This window comes from Malania oleifera, chromosome 3 (genome assembly GCF_029873635.1).
Source record: "Malania oleifera isolate guangnan ecotype guangnan chromosome 3, ASM2987363v1, whole genome shotgun sequence".
NCBI lineage: Eukaryota > Viridiplantae > Streptophyta > Magnoliopsida > Santalales > Ximeniaceae > Malania > Malania oleifera.
In genome coordinates this window covers 101,832,951-101,842,328 of record NC_080419.1, presented here as the reverse complement: position 1 = coordinate 101,842,328, position 9,378 = coordinate 101,832,951, and the positions used below count along the sequence as shown (strand labels likewise).

Below are 9,378 nucleotides of genomic sequence, written 5' to 3'. Positions count from 1 at the left end.
ATATAACATTCCCGCCTCAAACAATATGCTACAATGATTATCACAAAAGTTTTAAGGTACCACATCATTGAGGTCAGCTCTAGAAGATATTACATTATTTTGTTGAAAAATGATCACTACCCATGTTATAGTTAGGAAAATGCCTACTTAACAGTTGGTACACCCCTTGGCAATGGAAAACCTTTCATGGGCCTTGGATTTGTTTTCCAAGCTTTTTTTAGAAGCATTATTCCAACAAAACAAAGAGATTTCATTCACATTGGTGTGTGTAAATATCAACAACATCAAAATCCTAAGCAAGATTGATAAGAATCTTAACTAGATAATGAAGAAATATTAATCGACATTTCTTTTCCCTAGTTCACTTTCATTTTCCATTAAATATTCTTGTTCTTAGCTAAATATCATTTATTGCACCATCTTAGAAGGACAATTATTTTGGTCATGTTGTCATTATTACACTTGCTTGGAATCTATTGATAGATTTTTTTTTTCTTTTTAAAATAAAAAATACTATTTGTTTGTTATAATTTAAGGATATGCACACATTTGTTGTATGTATTTTTTGCTTTCAACAGCTCGGATATTGAATTATGCCCATTTCAACTAATAATCAAAAATTTTTGTAATTATTCTTTGATCATAAGAACTCATTGGTATTAGTTTATTTTGCAATGAAAGCTCTAATTCTTACTCACATTCACCGATTAATCAACTTATTACTTTATAGTTAATTAAATTTGTTAACTATAATTTCCTTCATTATCTTTACATAAAGAGTATTTTTGAAGTTTTTGAAAGGAAGTAAAGCCAATTTATTCATTACAAACGGTTAGAAAAAGGGTTGAAATAGTAATAGCAAGATTTAATATGTGAAAATTCAAGTATTGCATCTATTCTTAGATTGAAAAAATTAAATCTTTGACGTATTTAATACTTCGTACCTGAGAACAAAAATTAATCTTCTCATTTCTCAATTCTCATAGTCCCACTCACCATTACGTAATTCCACGTTGCAATTTTTGATTGGAGCAAAATACCACATTCCATGCCACATGGCGTCTTATCCCATAACACATGACCATACTGATAATCTTACCCAATTATTAATCTCCACGTCATAAAACCTGCCACTCCTAGCCTCGCCATTGGTCCCAAACACATCACCCCTAACGTATCCGTACCTGTTCTAACAAAATCCCAAGACTCAGTGTCAAAGCCAACGCCTCTCTCTCTCTCTCTCTCTCTCTCTCTCACAACCGGAACAACAAAATCCCCAAACCGCTGAAATCAAATCAGACCAAAGCATCAAACCCTAACCTGTCCGATCCCTGCTCCAAACTCTAGCAATCTCCGACCACACAGCTCGCACCGTGGCTTCCTCAGGCACTTCAAATCTCATCTCTCGCCGGAAGTCCTCCTCCTCTGCCCCTTCGTCTTCTTCTCCGTCTCCATCTGAAACCCAACCCCCCAGGCCCACGCGGATCATTTACAGGGAATCGCGCCCGTCTAGCTCGAATCTCCCCTTCTACCACCAGAACTGGTTCATCGCTTTGCTCCTCTTCATGGCGGTCTCATTCTTCGCCCTTGCCCTCTTCATATTTCTCACCCTCGATCTCGATCAGGGCTCGCCCTCGTACACCTCCGCTGCTTCTGAAGGCGTTGAGGTATGAAACAGAAGCTCCAATTATGTAGTTTCTCTGTGTATCAAGTTGGATGGACACGTTTGTGGTTTTGTTGCTCGGGTTAGTGCTAGGTTTGGTTACAGAGAAAATATGGGGAGGAAATGAATTATAAATGTAGGCTATTACTCATTTTGATAGAAATTGGATGGAAAAGAACAAAACTTACAATTTCCCCAACATTGATTTTTCCTCCCTCGTACCTACCACCAATGAATGAATTCATATAGTCTGTATGTTTGCAATTCTTATTGTAAGGAATGAATTCATATAGTCTGTATGTTTGCAATTCTTATTGTTTGGACTAGTGCTGCGTTGGATTTCTGAATATCGTGGGAATGAAATGCATTAGAACTGGTTGTTTCGCTAGTGAGGATTTACTGAGGAAATAGGTTGACTGGCTAGGAAATATGGAGAAGGGGACATAATTATGGTCATACATTGATTTTTTTTTTTTTTTTTCATTAGATATAAGCACATAGAGCAGATCTCAAAGAAAGATGACATTCCGCTCGAGCGAGAAAACACTTATAATTTGGTTTAGCTCAACTGAGATTTTCAGGTTTTAGAAATAAAAAAAAAAAGGAACATGAGTGTATATAATCATCAATTGAAGGGAGAGTGAAGTTTTGAACGTTATCTTGTTTGTGGTTGGGATTTGAGAGTAGAATTTTCCTTACGTAAGGCGTTAGAAGAAGATTCAAACTTTCTTCCCAAGACATGAGAAATCTAAATAATAAGCATTTTCACTCTGTTTTCCTTTATTTATTAATCATCCTTCTGAAAAAAAAAAATTAAGTATATATCTTTCTGAATCAGAAGTTTTTAATATCATTTTTTTTTATTTTGTTTAATTTCCAGTGAACAAGCAGAGACTTTGGTTATTCTGTTCTAATTTCTTTTGTCTAAATTGAATATGGAAACATTATAATTTTGTCTTATTATTTGGTCATTTTGTTCCAATTCTGGCAGATTACTTATGGGACAGTTCTTAAGTTGATGCATGAGAAGACAAAGTTTAGGCTGCATTCTCATGATGTTCCATATGGTTCTGGAAGCGGTCAGCAATCTGTCACTGCTTTTCCCAATGTTGATGATGCCAATAGCTATTGGGTACCCTTCTTTCTCCCTGCAACTCCCTCTTCTAAATTGCTTCCTTGCGTTGTTGTGGTAAAAGGAATTCAGAATTTTATTTTACGATTATGGGGTCAATGCATTTGCTCCAGTGCAGCTATCTAGTTTCAATATTAAGTGAAAGGCAACTTGTTTTTTTGATAAAATTATTTAGAGCTTCCCTCCCCAACCCTCCTCCTCCCCACCTAAAATGGAAAAAAACACACACTGCTTGGAAACATTAAGTTCTCTGTTTTTATATGGTCTGTTCTAGATGTTGTTGAAGAGGTATATATGAAAAGTTTATTCCTTGTTGGCAAATGTTTTTTAAATATTAGTTTAGATCTATCGATGGTTTTTGTCAGTTTCATCCTTTTAGAAATATTCTCATCTTCCAGTCCTTCCTTTTTATTCTCTTTGTGATGTTCTTAGTATGTTTTTTTTTGTATAGTAGATCAATTGGATCTGTTGTGATTCCAAATTTAAAATGAGATTTTTGTTTGCAGATTGTTAGACCTCAGACAGGGACATCTGCCAAACAAGGCGACACGATTAAAAGTGGGACGCTCATTAGGTTGCAACATATGAAAACCCGAAAGTGGCTGCACAGTCATTTGCATGCATCTCCGATATCAGGGAACTTAGAGGTTTTGCCCTCCTCTCTTTTAATGGCCACTTTTGTTACACTGTGTCACCAGAACTATTCATTTGTGTGCCATTATACTTTGTTGATGTGATTCAAGCAACATTGAATGATTTTGTGTCCCTTGTATGACATATTCATAAAGAGGGATGATCTAGGTGCACAATTACCATTTTTGAGCAACTTGTTGAATTATGGGTTTTGCTTACCTGTGATTGCATATTGAGCAAGTTGAATGACTTGTTAACCATATCTTAATGTTGGTTTGCTTAACGGAATGGGATGGGAATGGGAATAAAAAATAAAGAAATAAAGTAATAAATTCGATTCAATTCCAGTCTATACCAATCTTTAGTAAGGTGCAGTTCGATGCATAGTAGTCTGTTTTAAATGTCTGCCTTCATTTGAAAGTTGTTCACAGGACTGATAATGTTTTATGGGCCATCACGCTAAAGGATGTGTGGAAAGCCGATAATGTTATATTAGCCATCTTGCATTCTGAATTTGGTCTAGAGATAGTTTTCTTATACCGCAAGTCAATATTTTTTGAGTCTCTAATTTATCATTTTTTTTAAATACCATTCCCCCCATTAAGATTGACCTGAAAGGAATTATTATTTTAATAAGTTGCTCCAAAAATATTAGTTTTTATCTTTTCAAGAAGTGTGTATATTATGGCAACTTTGTTTATATTACTAATTTGGCATTTCGCAAATTTTTAGCTGATGTATGGTCTACTTTGTTCTTTCTTATTGTATGTTGTGAGATAAATAATTATGGTTGTTCTAAACCTTTTTAGCCTATTCTATTACAAACTCTTACAGAATAGATTATGGGCATTCTTAGGTTATGACTTATGAGGCCCATTACTTTATAGTCCATTACGAATTGTTAACTACTGGTTGTTCCTAAACTTTGTTAATTAATCATAGACACTAGACAGCATCATTCTACTGGGATAAGCCTTGGTAATCTAACATTTTCTTTGTGCATAGAATGCTGCTACCCTAAGCATGACGCTGAATCATATAATGGTAGCAATCTAATGCACATGGTCTCATATGTTGCCATGAACATAGTTATTAGAGACACTAAAAATTCTTAGTGAACTGCAAATTGGTATGAACATGCCTAAACATGGTACAATTTCATTCTAGAACATTAAATCTATACCATAGCGATTTGATGTTTGAATTCAATATTTTACATACATCTATATTTTTATTAGTAAAAATGGAGCATTATCACATGATAATTTTGTTTGAGTCGTTATTAATCTACTTCACCCCTAGAAAATCTTTTGTAGATCTAAAAGAACCTCAGCATCCTCTTCTAAATGTACAATTGCCATTAAAGATTTTCACCAATATATCTATTTGGGTACACCCCTAACATGCTACATTTAGAGCATGTGTTGTGCTGCCATCTCATTCCCATTCCATGAAAAATCAGAGTATTCTTTGTTCTAGGTAACATGGACGTGGAGTGTATTCTCCAACACAGAAGACTATGGTCATCTCTTGGCTTTAGTGTTTCACCTTGTAAAAAACATTCACCCTAAATGTCAGCTACAAAACAAGCTGACTATGCTCATCTGTCATGGTATAACTTAGCTCTGGGGTAGTCTGCACCTTCTGATTCTATTCTCAGTTCTGGTAGCACCAGACTGCTTACCGTGGGATTCTACCTATGATGTTGAACTTGTTTATAACTTTGGGAGCTTCCACTTCTCCCCCCCAAAAAAAAAAAAAAAAAAAAAATTGAGGAAGCCAGAGCAGGTTAAGTTGTTTTCTTTTGTTTATTTTAGGGAAAGAGGGTTATGAAATGTCTTAAGGTAATATCAATGTATCATCATTGGAAAGCATCTCTATAATGGTTATCTTGTTTACATGGGCCTACTGTGAATGCTGAGCTAGTTTGCTGCACAATGATGGTTCCAAGCCAAACATGAAATTGAACTACATTTATTTATGGTAATGTGACTTGCTGGCTGGGTGTAGGTGAGCTGCTTTGGAGGAGAGCATGATTCCGATACTGGGGATTTTTGGAGGTGAGGCTCATAGATCCATTATGCGCACAACATTTATTCAGAGTACTATATTGACTGCCCCACTGATGGGTTGGCTCTCGCCTCTTATACAGCACCTTGATTTTTTATTTTCCTTCCCACTCCCTTACTACCAACTCACATTTTCCGACCTGGTCCAAATGTCCAATTGTATGGCTGGTAATTAAGTTGGCTGCATTTTCTTTAGGGTTCATATTGAAGGAAGCGGTAAGACGTGGAAACAAGATCAGAGGATTCGGCTTCAACATGTGGACACTGGTGGCTTTCTACATAGTCATGACAAGAAATATCAACGGATAGCTGGAGGGCAGCAGGAGGTAAGAAATGATAACTGCAGTACACTTGCTCAAACATTCTCTTTTTGATAGTAAGAACTGCACATCCCTAACACTCCTGCACCACGAATGCATTTGTCACCGTGCAGTGGGTTAGCTTTGGCATGCTAGTACTTTTCTGGGCAGTAAAGTACAGGTTCTTGGGCTTTTATTTGATCTGTGTAACTGATGTAATCTCCACTTTAGTATTTGTTCCGCAGAACCTTTGTAGATTCTTACCTAGGACTCATGTTGTTGTGTTTATCTTAACCTCTTTTTCTTTTTTCAACCCCCTCTCCTTAAGGTCGTCATTGTTTATTATTCATAGTTATTAATTGTAGCAGTAATCATTTTTTCACAAGTAATTGTGTGTGAATGTGTGTAGGTTTGTGGTGTGCGAGACAAGCGTGCTGATAATGTTTGGTTGGCAGCAGAAGGGGCGTACCTTCCAGTTACTGAAAGCAAGTAAAGTTTTAGAATGACCTCCTATCATAAATTGCCTTGTAAGAACAGGTCCATGGGTTTTGAATTGTTTGGGGGAAGGGTGCCTGTTCTTACATTTAATTGTTAATTGTAGAAGTTCTACTAAATGAAAGAAACATGCCTCTAAAACACAATGTTTTGCTTATACTCTTAATCCTTGGATTTTAGTGTGTGTTTGTGTTATGTATCAGAACACTCTGTTGCCTGAGCTGCCAATCTTTTGTTTACCTTTTTCCCGACAGATGCAAGTGAATTGCCTGTCTCTGGGTTAATGAGAGATCGGGAAGATGACAGTATGTAGTACAAAGGAATTGTTCTGTTTGTGTGCTATATTTTTTAATTGTGATAGAGCAATGTCATTTAATAATTTAAGTTGAAAAATTGATCAATTGAGTATGTATCTTGAAAATAGAATCAATGAATTACGTCAAAAAAAAAAAAAAAAAAAATTGTAATTGGTTTGATCGTTTTGACTAAACCAATTAGCATTACAGAAAATTGAATCAATCAATAAATCAGTAACAATATTAAACTATGTTCATTTACAATGTTTATTTAGTCGTTTAATTTGAATGAAAATTTTATATAACAAATATTTTTAAATATTATAATTATCTAAGTTTGTTTGTCAGATTATTATTTATTTCATTTTTTTATACATTTTTTAATTTAAAATAATAATATAATACATATGATTTTCAACATATTTACTTAACTACCCATTTTTTCAATTTAATTTATTAAATTGATGCATTTTCCTAATTTATCGTATCATAGTTGAATAAAAAAGTAAATACCATTTTATTAGGGTAAGAATCTTTTTCTTTTTTTTTTTTCTAATGTGGGCTTAACAATTGACTAACAAAAAATTCACTTTATCAATAAAATTAAATCTTAAGGAGTTTTTTGATAGTTTTAATAGACTCGGGGGTTGGAGAGTCATATTCAAAAAAATTAGGAGACTATTGTTTAATTTTATTTATTATATTTTTGTATTTCATGACTTCATCTATTTTTTTTGGTTGTATAATATGATTGTCACGAGTGTTGATATAAATGCAGGTGCATGTGATATTTGAGCCTGAGTTATTACTAAATTTTGGATAGTTATGAAAGATAACAAATTTTTTCTTCATTTGATTCAATAAATAATTGTAATTTTTGAGTATTTTAAGGGATATCCATCATAGTCTTTAAGTTGTGTTTGAGAATATGAATATCAGATTTTAAATTTGAATTTGTATATATTTAAACAGAAAATCAATATAATTTTAAGATTCAAACTACAAGCTTGCAAGTATAGAGTCTATTTTGAAAATCCAGACATTTATGTTGAATTTTATAAAAAATCATATAGAATATTTTAATTTATATTACGATAATTATTATATTTTTTTTACCATTTTTAAAGACTTTTATAAAAAAAAGAAACATCTTTTTAGAGCATCAGCCTCCCTTCTATGGTTAAAGGTGCTTGTTTGATACTGCATTTTTTTTCTTCTAATTTTAATCTTTAATTGGCTGGTTGAAAGAGAGGTAAAGAATGATGGATAATGTTTTTAAGTACATTTCCCTTTCAATGCTGTCTGAATAATAGAAAAAAGGTAAGGAATCATTTGGAAGTTTTAGTTAATAAGTAGAATAAATAAAAGTGCTTAATAACATAATAAGAATCATTTGATGGTAAAATTATCTCGTGTGACTCGTAGGTCACGGATTTGAGGTGTAGAAATAGTCTCTTGCTAAAATGCAAGATAAGATTGTGTACTATATATAGACTCATTGTGGTCCGCCCCTTCTTAAGACCTCGCATACGCTGGAGCTTTGTGCATTGAACTGCTATTTTTTTTTGTATTTTAAGAACATGTGGTATTTACTATTTACTTGTAAAATGAGTCATCTTGTTTATTTGTGAGACAAACAAGCCATTGAAGTGATCGAAGTATCAAACACTCGTATGAAAAGCAATAGTATCTCTCAAATATTGATTATAATTAAGTTTTTGTAGTTTGTATGTCTTTTTATTATTTAAAATTTGAGGAGAGGCTACTTTTAGGGAAAATGCAAAACCTAATCTCTATTGAATAAAAATATTTTTTATAAAATATTTTAAATTAAATTAAAATTATATTCACTTAGAGCTTGCAATTCAAATTATAAATTTAAATTTATGTGAATTTAAATAAAATAAAATATAAATTTATATTAAATTTACTCAAATTCAAACAAATATAAATTCAAATCTCAAAATCCATACTTTCAAAATATGACTTTTATTTTTTAGAAGGTTTGAGCAGAAAAAACTTTGGGCATTGCCACATCGACTTGATTCTAATAATAATTACGCTTTTTTTGGTTATTAATTTCAAACTTCAATAAATATTTAACTGTTATAATTTATTATTGATATCAATCTTAATGTTAGTTGGTTTGAAAGGTTAAAAGAATGTCCATTTAATTTTAAAAAAACAAATATTAAACTTACTTGAGATTAGAATAAAATATTACTTAAAATAATATGCAATGCATGTGAAATATTTACTTGATTGCATAATAATTTCTTGTGTGGAAGACACTAACCTGCCTTGATGAGTAATGAGAAGACACAAATCTCTTTTGGGACTTAATAAATTTCTAAAACTTGTCTTAAATTTGGAAAAGAAAAAAAGAGAGATAAAAATCTCCCCAAAAGTTTTAAAAGTCAATGAAGTTTTCTTGAGGTTGCTAGAAAAAGATTTATGCAATTTTTGAATGTTACTTTTGGGAACACGAATTTTGGACTTTAAATTTGAATTTGGACAAATTTTAAGACCATTTTATATTACTTCTATTCAAATCTAATGCAAATTCAAGTACAAGGGCTCTTCAAATATAGGGTAAGAATAATTTATGTGTTCTCGTCAAATTTCAAGAGAAGTTGATATAATTTTTAGCAAGGTATTAAGAGAAGCGAATGTCTTTTATCTTATTATTATTTTTTTTCTTTAATTTTTTAGTAACTTAAGGCACCCCAATAAGAACATGTCTACCAATGAAAAAGTTGATATAATTTTTGTAAAAGATCAAGTGATTTCA

At 32.6% G+C, this 9,378-nt stretch overlaps 1 protein-coding gene across 1 annotated transcript; it reads left to right on the top strand.

Moving 5' to 3' along the window:
- The first annotated feature begins 1,150 nt into the window (after positions 1–1,150).
- Positions 1,151–6,610, top strand: LOC131150780 (stromal cell-derived factor 2-like protein). The gene is made up of 6 exons (XM_058101721.1): positions 1,151–1,667; positions 2,655–2,795; positions 3,302–3,442; positions 5,439–5,488; positions 5,694–5,823; positions 6,206–6,610. The coding sequence occupies exons 1-6, from the start codon at positions 1,566–1,568 to the stop codon at positions 6,287–6,289; spliced, it is 648 nt and encodes a 215-aa protein (XP_057957704.1). The 5' UTR covers positions 1,151–1,565; the 3' UTR covers positions 6,290–6,610.
- The last annotated feature ends 2,768 nt before the right edge of the window (positions 6,611–9,378 follow it).

Coding starts and splice junctions, on each gene's coding strand:
- LOC131150780 (XM_058101721.1), top strand. CDS start 1,566: ATGGCGGTCTCATTCTTCGCCCTTGCCCTCTTCATATTTCTCACCCTC. Junction 3,443..5,438: donor CGATATCAGGGAACTTAGAG/GTTTTGCCCTCC, acceptor GGCTGGGTGTAG/GTGAGCTGCTTTGGAGGAGA. Junction 5,824..6,205: donor TAGCTGGAGGGCAGCAGGAG/GTAAGAAATGAT, acceptor GAATGTGTGTAG/GTTTGTGGTGTGCGAGACAA.